This window comes from Coenobita brevimanus, chromosome 70 (genome assembly GCF_032717465.1).
Source record: "Coenobita brevimanus isolate Jiangsu-jjx chromosome 70, ASM3271746v2, whole genome shotgun sequence".
Lineage (NCBI taxonomy): Eukaryota > Metazoa > Arthropoda > Malacostraca > Decapoda > Coenobitidae > Coenobita > Coenobita brevimanus.
In genome coordinates, this window is record NC_137023.1 from 444,143 (window position 1) to 463,241 (window position 19,099).

The 19,099-nt window shown below is 44.8% G+C and overlaps 1 protein-coding gene across 1 annotated transcript in view; it reads left to right on the top strand.

Annotated features, from left to right (window-relative positions):
* Positions 1-2,066: 2,066 nt before the first annotated feature.
* The window catches only part of LOC145406332 (peroxisomal N(1)-acetyl-spermine/spermidine oxidase-like), a 74,831-nt gene continuing 57,798 nt past the window's right edge, over positions 2,067-19,099 (top strand). The window contains exons 1-2 of the mRNA XM_080277494.1: positions 2,067-2,183; positions 9,891-10,040. Coding sequence (XP_080133620.1) covers positions 2,067-2,183; positions 9,891-10,040 — 267 coding nt within the window. The remainder of the gene's footprint in view (positions 2,184-9,890; positions 10,041-19,099) is intronic.

Sequence of the window (19,099 nt, forward strand, 5' to 3'; positions counted from 1 at the left end):
ATGTGAACGTAAGACAAAAAAAAATCAGTAAGCCAGGTGGCCTATGCTAAGCAATTCCTTTAGGAGTATGATTTGATATATTAATATAGCCTGTAAAACAGATTCTGCTTAGGGTACACAACTCGGTCATTGTACACCAGCGTATCTTCTCCTGGATATTTAACCTTTTCCATACTTAGGGTAGTGGTGCACAAGTCACCCGCATGTTACTGGATGACGAAGGTTGCATAAAACCTAATCTCACCCGCTTGTTACTGGATGACGAAGGCTGCATAAAACCTAATCTCACCCGCTTGTTACTGGATGACGAAGGCTGCATAAAACCTAATCTCACCCGCTTGTTACTGGATGACGAAGGCTGCATAAAACCTAATCTCACCCGCTTGTTACTGGATGACGAAGGCTGCATAAAACCTAATCTCACCCGCTTGTTACTGGATGACGAAGGCTGCATAAAACCTAATCTCACCCACTTGTTACTGGATGACGCAAGCCGCGTCAAACAAAATCACGAAGGAATGAAAAAACATCATAAATTATTCTATCTATCTATTGCCAGATGCCATAATCCCGTAAGGGTGGCCATTTGACTTTGAGTTATATGTTTTACAGGGAGGGACACTAACCCTCCACCAACCCACTTGTTGACACGTAGGGAACATGTATGGCATCATTTATATTGGCCAAACATTTTTATCAACACCATTCTGTTGTATTTAGCCAAGCCCTACGCCAAATAAAGGGAAATGCTGGATATTGCAGAGTACCTCCCCAGCGGCTCATCATTTGGCATTAAGCCAAATAATGTTACTATCCATTTTTACCCTTAATCCTAAAAACTTACCCATGAGTTAAAGATGAAAACTAAGCATGAAATACAATACAGTAATGATACAGTACAGTAATGCAGTACATAGTGTACTGCTGAATGTACTCACCAAGTTGTGGCATCAATGGAGGGTAGAGTTGTACACCATGCAGTACAGTACTGTACAGTGTACTTAATCCCATGTGGTCAAGTGGTGAATGGCTTCCCCAAAGATCACCCCAGGCCATAAGCTTTGCAGCAACAACAAACACGGGATGCAACAGAGTTAGTCACAGCACTAGTGTTTCATGACTGCATGGTCAGAAGAACAGAGCACACAGACATGTCTTTACAACGTGACATCCACAGGCAAGAATGAGAGGGCAGTGGTATTCTTGGGGTGCCGGGTGAACCGCTCCCACAACAGCTTCTAATTGGCTGGGGCATAGCGGGTGTTTTCATTGATTTGCAAGCTTTGGGGTTTTCCCGGGTGCTGGTGAGTTACTGTTTATACACCTCAATGGTGGACGTTGCATAGAACAGCCAGATACATCCCATCATCACCGGATGCTGCATAATTTTGCCTGATATTCCTTTAATAGAGCCGAGCCAGCAGCACCGGATATTGTGTTGGGCTGGATATTTCAGTGACAGATAATTGAGAGTTACTGTACTGTACCAGGCAGCTGCTTTTTTATCTGGTGGCCAAGAACACCCCAGTCAGAGTGATGGCCTTGCATAGGGTGATGGCCAACAGGTATCTTATAGTGTCATCAGAAGTGGTGCTGGAATGGTGGTCAGAACTTACCCTTTATGTACCTGACCAGGGTAGTCTAGCCTCTGGCCCCAACACCTTGTAGAGGGTAATATGGGATTGACAGGTACTGTTTATCATAATACTGCTCAGTAATTTTAAGACTCATTTCTGTCTAGACTGGTTTGATAAAACAGAATTGTTGAAAAGTGTACAGTACTGAAAAATTACTAACTTCAGAGCAGTGTAGCAATTAATGTATAACTTGCATGAACTTTGAAAACTGTTTCACATACCCTGTACTGTACTTAATTGCATTCAGTGAGCCAATATGACGTAAAAATCAATTAGTCAAACTATTGTTTTACTCAGTGCAAGGCATTTTTTTTTTTTTTTTTTTCCAAAGCAGCAGTGTACAGGGTAATGGTAATGGAAACCTATACAAAACACAAGTGTTGTTATGGCCAGTGTCTAATGGTAACATGTTTACTTTGCAGGCCATAGATGCTGCTGCCTCACAGTTTTCCTGGGAAGGGACAGCAGGATGCCAGTGTGCAGTTTTGGAGATTAAGCAGCACTGACAACTGCCACTGGGTGACCAAGGCAAACACAGGCAAGCATGTGGGAGTCTTATAAGCAAGTGAGGTAACTCTTATTATTATTATTTTTTTTTTACAACCAGCCCTGCTTGGTCTTCACATTTGCATGGTGTGTGTGGTGACAGGCAATATCAGCACATCCCTGGTGTATGTAGAATTATTTTTGGAAGTGCAGGCTTTTGGATATCAGATTTTTCAGATTAGAGAGTGCTGTGGTGTTGGTGTGGATGTGCCAGAAAGCATTAGGAGAAATACTTTGAGATGCTTTGGCCATGTGTAAAGGATGGAGAATGAGAGGCTGACTAGGAGAGTGTGTGTGTGTGGATGAGGTGGAGAGGGGGAGGAGGAGGCAGAGACCAAGAATGGGCTGAGAGGTATAGTATATGAGAGAGGGCAGCGTCATGGCAGAGAATGTGATGACATGGAAGGAATTCGTTTGTAGTGATAAATAGGTAGGTAGGTAGTTACTAATACATAAAACCTTAGTGCTCAGAAATGTAGACTTTCAGAATTGCCACTGAGTTTGATGATAGGTGACTGGAACAACTTAGCTGTGGCTTTGAAAAAAATTCGCCATGACTCTCATGCACAGAAAAGAATTGCAAATTTTAAAAAATGTCTCACCAATTGATCTTATGAGGTTGTACTGGCTCAGAGTGAATTTTGTGAAGTACAGTATGGTGTAAATCAACTTTCAGGTAGATGTGTACCATACTTTGCCAGCTACAATGTCATGAACTTATGCATTCAGTGTAGTAGTAGTTGTAACCCCAGGCTTTTCCGAAGTGAATGGCAGGCTAATAAGATGCCTTTCTCATGCAGGCTTCCACAAAAAATCTTCCACAGGTATACCCACTAATGTTTAATAATATCCAGCTTAATCCTGCATCATCCTTGAACATGCTTGGGGATTCATTCACTCGAGATTTATCTTGGAAAGATCATATTACCTCTCTTGTAAAATCTGCTTCCGAGAGATTAGATGTGCTAAGCTGACTCCGCTCTTTCTTTACCCCTGCACAACTGTTGACTCTATACAGGGGTTTTATTCATCCCTGTGTGGAGTACAACTCTCATGTGTGGGAAGGCTCCCCACATACAGCTCTTCTCAATAGGGTGGAGTCAAAGGCTTTTCATCTCATTAACTCTCCTCCTTTTACTGGCTCCCATCAACCTCTGTCTCTTTGTCGCACTGTTGTATCTTTATCTCTTTTCTATCGCTACTTCAATGGTCACTGCTCCTCTGAACTGTCTGCATGCATTCCTCCACCTCTACAACGGGCACGTAGCACCCGTCTAGCAACAAACTGTCATCCCTTTTCTCTCCAGCTGTCTAATGCAGGAGTTAACCACTACTCCCAGTCCTTCATTTGTGCAACAGGTTAACTCTGGAACTGTCTCCCTTGGTCTGTATTTCCTACTTCCTAAGACCTCCAGTCTTTCAAACGCAGTGTGTCCAGGCATCTCAAAATGAACAGATGTTGAATTTGGCTCTCTTTTGTATTGTTTTTATTTCTTTTCTTGGAAGGAACTGTTATGTGAGCTCCTAGCCTTTGGTTCCTTCTTCCTTGCATTAGAAAAAAAAAGTCTGCCATCCTTCTGTCAGGGGACATGGAAGGAATTGAGGGATGTTTGTATAACCAGGTATTCAAGCCAGTTGGTTATATTGGTGCCACCATGTGAAGGCATTTCTTTCCAGCACTTGTGTATTTACCAGAAAAAGTATATACCATCTTCTATTACAGTTTGGTATGAAATGTAGGTGTACATGCTAGAATATGGGTGTGCAGATTTCTAGGTCAGTATCTGCCCTAACCGTAGACATTTTTCATCATTATTATCATCTTCCTGCTTCTTTTCCCCCTTTGGGTGGGGTAAGGTAGGGTCCAGACAGCAATGAAAAGGGAAAAAAAATGATAGTGGGAGAACTGATCACCATAAATGGGTCACACACTCATTCTCTCACCATTCAAGCCCCTGGAATCATGGCTCCACCTCCTAGGCACAGGGTGTACTTGTACTGTCATTATTCCCCTTCAGGCAGAACCAATCCAATGACTATTTTCATTTTTCAGGCTGAGTGACATGATGTACGTGGCAATGCTCCAGGGAACAGTTTGATATACTGAATGTTGCAGTTTACAAGTTAAGGGACACCAGCAACCCATACACTACATAAGATGAGGTGAGTTCACTTATTTAGAACTGTCTGTCTATTGCCAGTGCCTTAATCCTGTAAGGGACGGCAACAGACAAACTTCCTCAATGTCTCTCTGACCTCTGCCCTACCTTTCTTCCAGTTCACACCCTTCCCCCTCATATATCTCTCCATTCCATCCCTGCATCTCATTCTTGATCTTCCTATCCTTCTTTCCCCCTCCACCTCACTCACACTCTTCTTGTCAGTCTCTCATTCTTCATCCTCTGTACATGGCCACATCTGGAATTACCGTAGTTTAATTTGGTGCTGGAGTAGGCTGCCTTCATGTAGTGGCACTGATATAGCCTGGTGGGTGCACTGCCTAGGTATATAAATGTCCCCCAGTTCCCTCCTTATCCACAAGAGGAGGATAATGGACAGCAGAAGGGCAGTATCAGCCTGCAGTCCACTGGGTTCACACACAGTTGAACCTGGAGTCACAGTATTAACTGTCATAATTCCCATGTGTGTTTGTTTCATGTTGTTTTATTTCATTTCATGGCTGATGCTTAACTACTCTCTCTCTCTCTCTCTCTCTCTCTCTCTCTTTTTACAGGACACAATAGGAAGTGGAAATTTTTTTAGAAAGCCTGACTCTTTCCATCACAGGTTGAAGTTAGACAAGAGTTTATTTAAGAAAGAGTTTTCCATATACTCGGATTGGTTGAGCGCCTGTTAACCAGACCTACTATCCATCCATCCATCATCCAATCCTACGTTGCCCCATGAGGAGCGTAAGTGCCCGGGGCCAGGCAAGTTGGTCCTGACATTTAAGATGAGACTAGGTGTGAAACTGCCACCACACTATTTTGAATGCTGTGCTGTGACAAGAAATAATCACTAAAATACTGTATGCTGCTGATCTTGAAAAATTGCCATGGAAAAAACGTAGAGCCATAGCATTGTCTTATTCTGCAACTGTCTATCTATCTATTGCCAGATGCATCAATCCCATTCGGGGTGGCCACAAACAAATCGCCTCCACGTCACCCTGTCCCCCGCCATTTCACTGCCCTGCTCCCAACTCACACCCCTCTCTCTCATATACCTCTCCACCCCATCCCTCCATCTCATCCTCAGCCTCCCCCTCCCTCTTCCCCCCTCCACCTCACTCACATACACTCTCTTTGTCAGTCTTTCATCCTCCGTCCTCTCCACATGGCCAAACCACCTCAGTGTGTTCCTCATAACGCTTCCTATCACATCCACATCCACACCACAACGCTCCTTTATATCCTCATTCGTCAGCCTGTCTCTCCACGTGACTCCACAGGCTCCTCTTAAATAACTCATTTCCACTGCTCTCACTCTTGACTTGTGTCCTTCCAACAACGTCCAAGCTTCACTTCCATATGTTAGAGTTGGTATCACAATACTGTCATGTAGTAACTTTTTCACTTCCATGCTCACTTCCCTGTTTCTTATCGCTGCTTTCAAAGAACCAGCAACCTTTCTTCCCTGCTGTACCCTTTCAAGCACTTCACCCTCCAAACCTCCATCCTTACTCATCACACTACCCAAGTACTTAAACGTACTCACATTTTCCAATTCCTCACCATCCAACTTCGCTGTACATTCACTGACTTCACCTCTCTCGAAGACCATCACTTTACTCTTCCCTACATTCACCTTTAGATTCCGTTTCTTACACACTCTCCCAAACTCATCCACCAAGCCTTGCAGCTCCCCTTCGTCTTCACTCAACAACACAGTATTATCTGCAAACAACAGTACAGGGAGTTTCCAAACACTATCCTTTCTCACCAGGGCCACTCCAACATCCACTACCCTACCTTGTACCTCTTTTATTACCCCATCCATGTACAGATTGAACAACCATGGAGACATGACACATCCCTGTTTCAACCCAATCTTCAAAGAGAAAAATTCACTTAGTTCACCATCCACACGCACTGCAGCCTTAGCACCATCATGCATACTCTTCACAGCATTCAACAACTTTCCATCTACTCCATATATTCTTAACACTTTCCACAATCCTTGTCTATCCACCCTGTCATATGCTTTCTCCAAATCCATGAAGGCCGCATACAACTTCTTTCCCTCCTCTAGAAACTTTTCCACTAAAGATCTAAGAATGAATATCTGATCTACACCTCTTCCCTTCCTAAAGCCTCCCTGTTCTTCTCCAACTAATTTCTCTGTTCTTTCTCTAACTCTGTCAATAAGTATCCTACCATACACTTTTCCTATTATGCTAAGAAGACAAATGCCCCTATGATTGCCACACACTTCTTTTTCCCCTTTTCCTTTGTACAAGGGAATAATTATACCTGACTTCCAATCCTCTGGGACTCTACCTTCCTCCCAGGCCAATTACTTGTCTGCAAACTGTATTGATAATCTTGGTGTTCATTCATTTTAGTAATCTGGGTGTTCATTCATTTTATTACATTTGGCATTCATTAATTTTAGTAATCTTGGTGTGCATTCATTATAATATCTTGGTGTTCATTCAGTATAATATCTGGGTGTTCATTCATTTTAGTAATCTGGGTGTTCATTCATTTTAGTACATTTGGCATTCATTAATTTTAGTAATCTTGGTGTGCATTCAGTATAATATCTTGCTGTTCATTCATTATTTTTAATTTTGACATTCATTAATTTTAATAATCCTGGTGTTCATTTTTTTTTTTCCTGTGAAATTCCTTTATGTACTTGTATGTATCACTACAGAATGTGGTGAAAGTTTTTGGCATATCAGAGAGCCAGGATTCCAGGGGCTTGAATGATGAGTGAATGGAAGTGTGGCCCATTGGAGTGGGCAAACTTGGGCTATCAAGACACTGCTACTTCTCACCCTGCCCAAGGGTGGGAAAGGAGGTCCAGATGATGATGATGATGCATCACTTGACCTTTTCTTTAACACTTCAGTTTCCTTATTTAACTTGATGGGTGAAAAAGAGTTGGGATGAATTGATGTAGTTATTTATTTCTTTGTCATACACTATATCTTTGCCAACACTTCCACAGCTGTGTACTTAGTGAGGTCAGTGGCTGCTCTGCTCAGCTGGTGCATGTGCTAGTTGGAGGAACAGCACCCTCATCGTCGGCAGCATCAACCAATACGTCATCCTGGTCATCAACCAAACCATCTTCAGCATCATCCAGGTCACTGGGGTCATCTGAAGGCTGCAGCAATGAGAGGAGAGAAGAGGACAATGAAAATGGGTTCACTGCAGCACTTGTGACAATTGTATACAAGTACCTGTCTGTTGGAATGCCCCAGGCCGTACCCAACCCCCTGGCAGCACTACAGGTGATATTTGTTATATTTTGTCAGTGTAATTATTATATTTTGTATATGTAATTATTATGTACAAGTACCTGTCTGTTGGAATGCCCTAGGCCATACCCAACCCCCTGGCAGCACTACAGGTGGTATTATATTTTGTAAGTGTAATGCACAAATCCTGCACCAGCACCACACAACACATTTAAGTGTAATGCATAAATCCTGCACCAGCACCACACAACACATTTAAGTGTAATGCACAAATCCTGCACCAGCACCACACAACACATTTAAGTGTAATGCACAAATCCTGCACCAGCACCACACAACACATTTAAGTGTAATGCACAAATCCTGCACCAGCACCACACAACACATTTAAGTGTAATGCACAAATCCTGCACCAGCACCACACAACACATTTAAGTTTAATGCACAAATCCTGCACCAGCACCACATAACACATTTAAGTATAATGCACAAATCCTGCACGAGCACCACACAACACATTTAAGTGTAATGCACAAATCCTGCACCAGCACCACACAACACATTTAAGTATAATGCACAAATCCTGCACCAGCACCACACAACACATGTAGTAGTGTCCTAAAGCACATCTGAAATGTGAACCCAGTGAACTGTGGGCTGAAGCTGCCCTCCTCCTGCAGTTCACCATCCACTTTTCTGGGGATAGGGAGGCAGCTGAGGAATGTTTGTAAAGCCTGGCAGTGGAGCTGGCCAGTACACCACATGAAGGCATCCCTCTTTATATACTTATTAAGCTTAAATTGTTTATAAAATGGCTTGTGTACTACATCTGTCTTCACTCAGTGTTAACAAACACTGCATAAGGAAGTCATTTAGATGGAATATCAAAGTAACAAAAACTAAACCATTTTTAACACTAAACTTATGGAGGCTTGTTCCTGCTGTTATTGGCATAGGAACCATTATTATTATTATAATAACTTTTTTTTTTTAATGCAAGAAAGAAGGAACCAAAGGCCAGGAGCCCACAAACCATTCCTTCTAAGAAAAAAACAAAAAAAACAAAAGAGAGCCAGATTCACTTGCCAGTGTATCACCTCAGACATTACAACATTGAGACAAGATTAAGATATCAAGTATCCTGGATTTTGGTAACATGTGAGGAATAATTTTCTGTGAACTGGTGGGTTAATTAAGGGCATAAACTACTAGCCATGTGGGGAGGATGAAGAATGAGAGACTGGCTAGGAAGGTGTGTGTGCATGAGGTGGAGGGGCAGACCAGGGATAGGATGGGAGGATGAACTGGAAAGATAAATGAGAGAGGAGGACATGAGTTGGAGGGAGGGCAGCCAAAGGACAGGGCAATGTGGAAGCAGTTTGTGTCTGGTCATCCCATACAGGATTAAGGCTTCTGGCAATAGTGATATAAATTATTCCTATGTATTGCCAGCAGCAGTAATCCTTTACGGGTTACTTCACTCGTGTTTATGACGTGTATGCAATCAGTAGCCAGCGTCAGGAGTTTGAGGATGTGGTTTCAATTCCAGTAGCCTTTCTTGGGATCTTCATGCATCCATTCCAATAGATATGCACTATTATTTGCTAATTTTGTGTGTTTTAGATATAACTAGCCTTTAGTCTTGTTTAAAATTGCCTTATATATATATATAGCATTATAGATGTTAAGTTGGTGATGGTTGAACACCCAGTCCCCATTTTTGCCCATAGGTTATGTACTAATTATATGAGCAGATTTCCATAAACTTAACTACTGGTAACATCAGGAGCACTGTTGTATTAGGGTTTTGTATAAGTAACTGCATTGTCATTTTGAGTAGTGTATGTGTGGATGGTAGAGAAATAGTTGAGTGGTACCTTTAATACTTTATGTGTAGGTGGTACATTAGGAGTTAAAAAGTGCTACAAGGAAGATGATTAACCAGGTTGTACTTATAAGGTGGAACCATTACTTCAGTTTGTTAGGCGATGTGTTAATGACTGTGGCATATGTCACTGGGTATGCTGTTTGATTGTTATACTCTCTGTCTCTGGTGGGGAGGAAGGGGGATCCTACCTCATCCCTTTTCTTAGGTAGGAATTGGGGGAGAAATATTGGGATGCTGTGTATGAACAGGCAGTTCTAGTGGTGTGTCTGACCTCTCCAATTTGTTATATTTACCCAAGCAGAATAAAGTTGTTTGTATACAGCAGGATTATACAGTACTGAAGATGCGTATAATTGCAGAGAAGGATCTAAAATGACTTGTTATCCCACAGGGCATTCAACAAGTATCAGATCTGAGCAAGCGAGCAGGATTGTTAGTGTGGCTGGTGAAACTGATCAGCCACGCTGCCCATCATTCACTGTGGAGGGGCAGCAGCAACACACAAGACCTCCAGTGTCGCCCACAAAAGCACTGTCTCTTGGTAAACGCCTCCAGTCACTCACCAATACCTGGATGATGTAAGGTTAGTCATATCTGCCTGGGTTTGGTGTCATTGTATGTAATACCTGGATGATATAATCTGCCTGGGTTTGCTGTCACTGTATGTAATTACCTTTGTTTGTCTGTATGTGTCCAGCTGTGCATTTATCACGAGGTAACAAAACTCCTCTGATATCTGGATGATTCATAGTTTGTCAGGTGGATTTATATTACTGACAAAACTGGCATGTAATTTTTGGCATAGTTTTTATTAATGGTTGGTGCAGGCCCTTACCATCCACTCATTCGATGCAGTGTTGCTCTCGGGTGCCTGCCCTTTCCTCTCTTTCTTCTTTCCACATTTCCTCTTCTGTCTTTCTTTCCATCTTTGTTTCTTCTTCCTTCTGTCTACAGGTGACTCTACACTGAGTGACAAGCCAAATAGTTTCCTGTACACCAGGAAACCATTTACTATGCTGGGTGGTAACCATATAACTAAATTATGGTGCCTGGTGGTATAGTGGATAATTATGGTGCTCCAATCGGATTGAGCTGGTGTAGGCTTATATCCAAGGGGTGGTTGGGGTTTATTGCTCATGTAATGCCACTCAGGGATGAGTGAGGCTGGTCATTCTCATCTTAAATGTCAGGACCAGCTTGCCTAGCCCCGGGCTCCTACGTTCATGGAGCAACACTGGATTAGATGTTTTTTTTTTTTTTTTTTACCTCCAGCCAAGATTTTAAGAGACATAACTGGAGGAGTCACATATGGCTTTCAGACAACCCTTGTATTTTGTTTTTCTCTTGGAAGGAACAGTTATTGAGGGCTTGTGGCCTTTGGTTCCTTCTTCCTAGCATTAAAAAAAACTCATCACTAGAGGTTCATATAATGTTGAAGGAAATAATGTGGCAATAGTGAGTGTATGTTTAAAGACACTACTTAAGTTTAACCTTTTGTGCTGTGGATCCCTTAACCTTACAATATGGTAATGTATTTTATTTTTACAATTCATTCTTCTAACAGTTTTATTGAATTGTGATGAACCACCTACAGCCAAGATGCTGGTACACTTTCTTAAAAAGTAGAGTAAATTTAAATTGTCTGTGGATAATGTTTTGTGATTTGAACCTAAACCTTTCAGTATGGTAATGGTGTATTTTGTATTTTGACAATTTCTTCTAACAGTTATATTGAACTGAGACAAACTTCTTTTAGCCAAGATGTTGCTAGCACTATCTTCAAAGTAAATTACTGTTCATGTAAATTGTCTGTGGATAAACAAAATTAATATTTTAAAGACATCATATTGAAAGGGTCTGGTATGTTTTATTGGTATCCACATAATGAAAATTTTTTTATCAACTGATCTTAGGATTGACACTTCTTTACTGGTAACTTTTCAGTAAACAATTGTCTGTACTCTTCCTCCCTGTGCCAGCCTCTTCCACCTCTCTTAATGCCAGCCTCCTCCCATTGTATTCCCTCAGTGTTAGTAATTTACTTCTCCTCCCTTTCTCTCTGTGCCAGCCCCCCCCCCCCCACCACCACCCTATTATCTCTGTCAGAGACTTATCCCCCCCCCCCTCATTTGCAGCCTTCTCCTCCTCTCCCCTCCTTTCTCAGTGCACTTCCCTACTCCTCACTCCCTCCTTTCTCAGTGCACTTCTCTTACTCCTCACTCCCTCCTTTCTCAGTGCACTTCTCTTACTCCTCACTCCCTCCTTTCTCAGTGCACTTCTCTTACTCCTCACTCCCTCCTTTCTCAGTGCACTTCTCTTACTCCTCACTCCCTCCTTTCTCAGTGCACTTCTCTTACTCCTCACTCCCTCCTTTCTCAGTGCACTTCCCTTACTCCTCACTCCCTCCTTTCTCAGTGCACTTCTCTTACTCCTCACTCCCTCCTTTCTCAGTGCACTTCCCTTACTCCTCACTCCCTCCTTTCTCAGTGCGCTACCCTTACACCTTGGTCCCTCCCCAGTGTCCCTTGTTCCAGCTCTGTACTCCTTTCCTTCTGTCACATTGCCAGCCCCTTCCTCCTCCATTCTCCTCTCTCAATACCAGCTCCCCCCCCCCCCATTTCTCATAGTACCAGCCTCTTCCTCCACCTCTTCATTCACGTCATCTTCTCTCTTAGTTTGAGCCTCTTCCTCCTCCCTCTCCCCCCTCACTGTCAACACTTTCATTATTGAAGAAAGAGCCACTGGTCATTTGCCTCATAATGCAGCCTGGACTAAGTAGGGTAGACCCAGGCACCTGTGCTCCTGATGGGGCAATGAAGGGTTGTATAATGTGCTCCTGATGGAGCACTGAAGGGTTGTGTAATGTGCTCCTGATGGGGCAATGAAGGGTTGTGTAATGTGCTCCTGATGGAGCACTGAAGGGTTGTGTAATGTGCTCCTGATGGAGCACTGAAGGGTTGTGTAATGTGCTCCTGATGGAGCACTGAAGGGTTGTGTAATGTGCTCCTGATGGGGCACTGAAGGGTTGTGTAATGTGCTCCTGATGGGACACTGAAGGGTTGTGTAATGTGCTCCTGATGGGACACTGAAGGGTTGTGTAATGTGCTCCTGATGGGACACTGAAGGGTTGTATAATGTGCTCCTGATGGAGCACTGAAGGGTTGTGTAATGTGCTCCTGATGGGACACTGAAGGGTTGTGTAATGTGCTCCTGATGGAGCACTGAAGGGTTGTATAATGTGCTTCTGATGGGACACTGAAGGGTTGTGTAATGTGCTCCTGATGGGGCACTGAAGGGTTGTGTAATGTGCTCCTGATGGGACACTGAAGGGTTGTGTAATGTGCTCCTGATGGGGCACTGAAGGGTTGTATAATGTGCTCCTGATGGGGCACTGAAGGGTTGTGTAATGTGCTTCTGATGGGACACTGAAGGGTTGTGTAATGTGCTCCTGATGGAGCACTGAAGGGTTGTATAATGTGCTCCTGATGGGGCACTGAAGGGTTGTGTAATTTACTCCTGATCGGACACTGAAGGGTTGTGTAATGTGCTTCTGATGGGACACTGAAGGGTTGTATAATGTGCTCCTGATGGGGCACTGAAGGGTTGTGTAATGTGCTCCTGATGGGGCACTGAAGGGTTGTGTAATGTGCTTCTGATGGGACACGGAAGGGTTGTGTAATGTGCTTCTGATGGGGCACTGAAGGGTTGTGTAATGTGCTTCTGATGGGACACTGAAGGGTTGTGTAATGTGCTTCTGATGGGGCACTGAAGGGTTGTGTAATGTGCTCCTGATGGGACACTGAAGGGTTGTATAATGTGCTCCTGATGGGGCACTGAAGGGTTGTGTAATGTGCTTCTGATGGGGCACTGAAGGGTTGTGTAATGTGCTCCTGATGGGGCACTGAAGGGTTGTGTAATGTGCTTCTGATGGGACACTGAAGGGTTGTATAATGTGCTCCTGATGGGGCAATGAAGGGTTGTGTAATGTGCTTCTGATGGGACACTGAAGGGTTGTATAATGTGCTCCTGATGGGGCACTGAAGGGTTGTGTAATGTGCTTCTGATGGGACACTGAAGGGTTGTGTAATGTGCTTCTGATGGGGCACTGAAGGGTTGTGTAATGTGCTCCTGATGGGGCACTGAAGGGTTGTATAATGTGCTCCTGATGGGGCACTGAAGGGTTGTGTAATGTGCTTCTGATGGGACACTGAAGGGTTGTATAATGTGCTCCTGATGGGGCACTGAAGGGTTGTGTAATGTGCTCCTGATGGGGCACTGAAGGGTTGTGTAATGTGCTTCTGATGGGACACTGAAGGGTTGTATAATGTGCTCCTGATGGGGCACTGAAGGGTTGTGTAATGTGCTCCTGATGGGACACTGAAGGGTTGTGTAATGTGCTCCTGATGGGACACTGAAGGGTTGTGTAATGTGCTCCTGATGGGGCACTGAAGGGTTGTGTAATGTGCTCCTGATGGGACACTGAAGGGTTGTGTAATGTGCTCCTGATGGGGCACTGAAGGGTTGTGTAATGTGCTCCTGATGGGACACTGAAGGGTTGTATAATGTGCTCCTGATGGGGCACTGAAGGGTTGTGTAATGTGCTTCTGATGGGACACTGAAGGGTTGTATAATGTGCTCCTGATGGGGCACTGAAGGGTTGTGTAATGTGCTCCTGATGGGACACTGAAGGGTTGTATAATGTGCTCCTGATGGGGCACTGAAGGGTTGTATAATGTGCTCCTGATGGGACACTGAAGGGTTGTGTAATGTGCTCCTGATGGGACACTGAAGGGTTGTGTAATGTGCTTCTGATGGGACACTGAAGGGTTGTATAATGTGCTCCTGATGGGGCACTGAAGGGTTGTGTAATGTGCTCCTGATGGGGCACTGAAGGGTTGTGTAATGTGCTTCTGATGGGACACTGAAGGGTTGTGTAATGTGCTTCTGATGGGGCACTGAAGGGTTGTGTAATGTGCTTCTGATGGGACACTGAAGGGTTGTGTAATGTGCTTCTGATGGGGCACTGAAGGGTTGTGTAATGTGCTCCTGATGGGACACTGAAGGGTTGTATAATGTGCTCCTGATGGGGCACTGAAGGGTTGTGTAATGTGCTTCTGATGGGGCACTGAAGGGTTGTGTAATGTGCTCCTGATGGGGCACTGAAGGGTTGTGTAATGTGCTTCTGATGGGACACTGAAGGGTTGTATAATGTGCTCCTGATGGGGCAATGAAGGGTTGTGTAATGTGCTTCTGATGGGACACTGAAGGGTTGTATAATGTGCTCCTGATGGGGCACTGAAGGGTTGTGTAATGTGCTTCTGATGGGACACTGAAGGGTTGTGTAATGTGCTTCTGATGGGGCACTGAAGGGTTGTGTAATGTGCTCCTGATGGGGCACTGAAGGGTTGTATAATGTGCTCCTGATGGGGCACTGAAGGGTTGTGTAATGTGCTCCTGATGGGACACTGAAGGGTTGTATAATGTGCTCCTGATGGGGCACTGAAGGGTTGTGTAATGTGCTCCTGATGGGGCACTGAAGGGTTGTGTAATGTGCTCCTGATGGGACACTGAAGGGTTGTATAATGTGCTCCTGATGGGGCACTGAAGGGTTGTGTAATGTGCTCCTGATGGGACACTGAAGGGTTGTGTAATGTGCTCCTGATGGGACACTGAAGGGTTGTGTAATGTGCTCCTGATGGGGCACTGAAGGGTTGTGTAATGTGCTCCTGATGGGACACTGAAGGGTTGTGTAATGTGCTCCTGATGGGGCACTGAAGGGTTGTGTAATGTGCTCCTGATGGGACACTGAAGGGTTGTATAATGTGCTCCTGATGGGGCACTGAAGGGTTGTGTAATGTGCTTCTGATGGGACACTGAAGGGTTGTATAATGTGCTCCTGATGGGGCACTGAAGGGTTGTGTAATGTGCTCCTGATGGGGCACTGAAGGGTTGTGTAATGTGCTCCTGATGGGACACTGAAGGGTTGTGTAATGTGCTCCTGATGGGACACTGAAGGGTTGTGTAATGTGCTCCTGAAGGGGCACTGAAGGGTTGTGTAATGTGCTCCTGATGGGGCACTGAAGGGTTGTGTAATGTGCTTCTGATGGGACACTGAAGGGTTGTGTAATGTGCTCCTGATGGGGCACTGAAGGGTTGTGTAATGTGCTTCTGATGGGACACTGAAGGGTTGTGTAATGTGCTCCTGATGGGGCACTGAAGGGTTGTGTAATGTGCTTCTGATGGGACACTGAAGGGTTGTATAATGTGCTTCTGATGGGACACTGAAGGGTTGTGTAATGTGCTCCTGATGGGGCACTGAAGGGTTGTGTAATGTGCTCCTGATGGGACACTGAAGGGTTGTGTAATGTGCTCCTGATGGGGCACTGAAGGGTTGTGTAATGTGCTCCTGATGGGACACTGAAGGGTTGTGTAATGTGCTCCTGATGGGGCACTGAAGGGTTGTATAATGTGCTTCTGATGGGACACTGAAGGGTTGTGTAATGTGCTCCTGATGAGGCACTGAAGGGTTGTGTAATGTGCTCCTGATGGGGCACTGAAGGGTTGTGTAATGTGCTCCTGATGGGACACTGAAGGGTTGTGTAATGTGCTCCTGATGGGGCACTGAAGGGTTGTGTAATGTGCTCCTGATGGGACACTGAAGGGTTGTGTAATGTGCTCCTGATGGGGCACTGAAGGGTTGTATAATGTGCTCCTGATGGGGCACTGAAGGGTTGTATAATGTGCTCCTGATGGGGCACTGAAGGGTTGTATAATGTGCTCCTGATGGGACACTGAAGGGTTGTGTAATGTGCTCCTGATGGGGCACTGAAGGGTTGTATAATGTGCTCCTGATGGGACACTGAAGGGTTGTATAATGTGCTCCTGATGGGGCACTGAAGGGTTGTATAATGTGCTCCTGATGGGGCACTGAAGGGTTGTATAATGTGCTCCTGATGGGGCACTGAAGGGTTGTATAATGTGTTCCTGATGGGGCACTGAAGGGTTGTGTAATGTGCTCCTGATGGGGCACTGAAGGGTTGTATAATGTGCTCCTGATGGGACACTGAAGGGTTGTGTAATGTGCTCCTGATGGGGCACTGAAGGGTTGTGTAATGTGCTCCTGATGGGGCACTGAAGGGTTGTGTAATGTGCTCCTGATGGGACACTGAAGGGTTGTATAATGTGCTCCTGATGGGACACTGAAGGGTTGTGTAATGTGCTTCTGATGGGGCACTGAAGGGTTGTATAATGTGCTCCTGATGGGACACTGAAGGGTTGTGTAATGTGCTCCTGATGGGGCACTGAAGGGTTGTGTAATGTGCTCCTGATGGGGCACTGAAGGGTTGTGTAATGTGCTCCTGATGGGGCACTGAAGGGTTGTGTAATGTGCTTCTGATGGGGCACTGAAGGGTTGTGTAATGTGCTCCTGATGGGGCACTGAAGGGTTGTGTAATGTGCTCCTGATGGGGCACTGAAGGGTTGTGTAATGTGCTCCTGATGGGACACTGAAGGGTTGTGTAATGTGCTCCTGATGGGACACTGAAGGGTTGTATAATGTGCTCCTGATGGGACACTGAAGGGTTGTGTAATGTGCTCCTGATGGGGCACTGAAGGGTTGTGTAATGTGCTCCTGATGGGACACTGAAGGGTTGTGTAATGTGCTCCTGATGGGGCACTGAAGGGTTGTATAATGTGCTCCTGATGGGGCACTGAAGGGTTGTATAATGTGCTCCTGATGGGGCACTGAAGGGTTGTATAATGTGCTCCTGATGGGACACTGAAGGGTTGTATAATGTGCTCCTGATGGGGCACTGAAGGGTTGTGTAATGTGCTCCTGATGGGGCACTGAAGGGTTGTGTAATGTGCTTCTGATGGGACACTGAAGGGTTGTGTAATGTGCTTCTGATGGGGCACTGAAGGGTTGTGTAATGTGCTCCTGATGGGGCACTGAAGGGTTGTGTAATGTGCTCCTGATGGGGCACTGAAGGGTTGTGTAATGTGCTTCTGATGGGGCACTGAAGGGTTGTGTAATGTGCTCCTGATGGGGCACTGAAGGGTTGTGTAATGTGCTCCTGATGGGACACTGAAGGGTTGTGTAATGTGCTCCTGATGGGGCACTGAAGGGTTGTATAATGGTTGGAGGACTGATTTGTAGCAGTTTTATTACTATTTCATTTTTAACCAATTTTGTTCCTATCCTACCAACCAGAGTTATTCATTTGATCCCATTCATAACAGAGGTGTGAGGACAAGTGATCAGCCACCTTAAGGGTGAGACGGACTGCCAGTTGACACCTAAGTGTGCCGCCATACTCACCCTTTCTGATCTTCGTACACCCTTTGGTATCCAAGGTAATTTAATTAATGTATTGAACTTTACAGTTGTTTTTATTTTAAGTAAACTACATATATATGTCCACTAGATTTAAAAAAAAAAGTACCTTTTATGTCCACTTGATTAAAAATTATTCCTTCTTTATCATGTGTCTTGTGAGTGAAAGTTGTAATATTGGTTGTATTTATCACAGTACAAATAATAATTATAATGGTAAAAGGGGGGGGGAGGTGTCATCCTCTTCCCTCTGTCAGTCTCTTCCCCCATTCAGTGTAGCTCCCCACACCCACCCCCTCATAATAATAATAATGATGATATGATTTAAAATAATAATAATCGATGATGGGGCAGCAGTCACCATCTCTCTCTTTCCCCCTTTTCTCTATCCCCCCCCCCTCCCACTTGATAGTGACCCCTTTTCTCTATCCCCCCCCCCTCCCACTTGATAGTGACCCCTTTTCTCTATCCCCCCCCCCTCCCACTTGATAGTGACCCCTTTTCTCTATCCCCCCCTCCCCTCCCACTTGATAGTGACCTCCTCTCTTCCTTCACTCATTGTAGGTCCCCCCCTGCCTCTCCTCTGCTTGATGTAGTCCCCCTCCCCCTCTTTCCTCTAGATGTAGTGCCATCTCCCCCTCCTACTTCATGTAGTCCCATCTCCCCCTCTACTTGATGTAGTTCCCCATCCCCCGTATCTGCTTCATGTAGTCCCCATCCCCCCACTCTCTACTTGTAGGCTCTCTTCTCTCTCTACTTGATGAAATGCCCCCCCCCCCTCTCTACTTGATGCTGTCTCCTTGATGTAGTCTCTCTTGAAGTCCCTCTGAGTGACAGGTGAAATGATTTGCTATACACCATGTCAGTTGCTATGGTGGCTGGTGGTTTAGTGGGTTAAGGTGCTCCAGGTGGATGGACACTGTAAGGGTTACATCTGAGGGGTGGGCAAGTGAGGCTGGTAACCGTTGCCTCGTTGGCACTGAGTACCTCCAGCTGCCTGTGTAATAGGCCACAAAATACCATTAGTTGGTGTTGTAGCAGCTTAACTCCTAGTTCTGTATTATCAGTTTACGAAGCTGCCTGGCATCTTTTCCTTAGCCAATTATTTTTGGATAGGGCTGGCTACTGTCAATTTGTATGTCATTTATGCTGAGTATGGAGGTATTGTAATGATGTAAATGACACAAGAGGATAGCAAGGAGTAATAAGCAGAATAATCACTTAGGAAAGATAATGGGCAGTTGCTAACTGATGGGCCTTAGTCATCA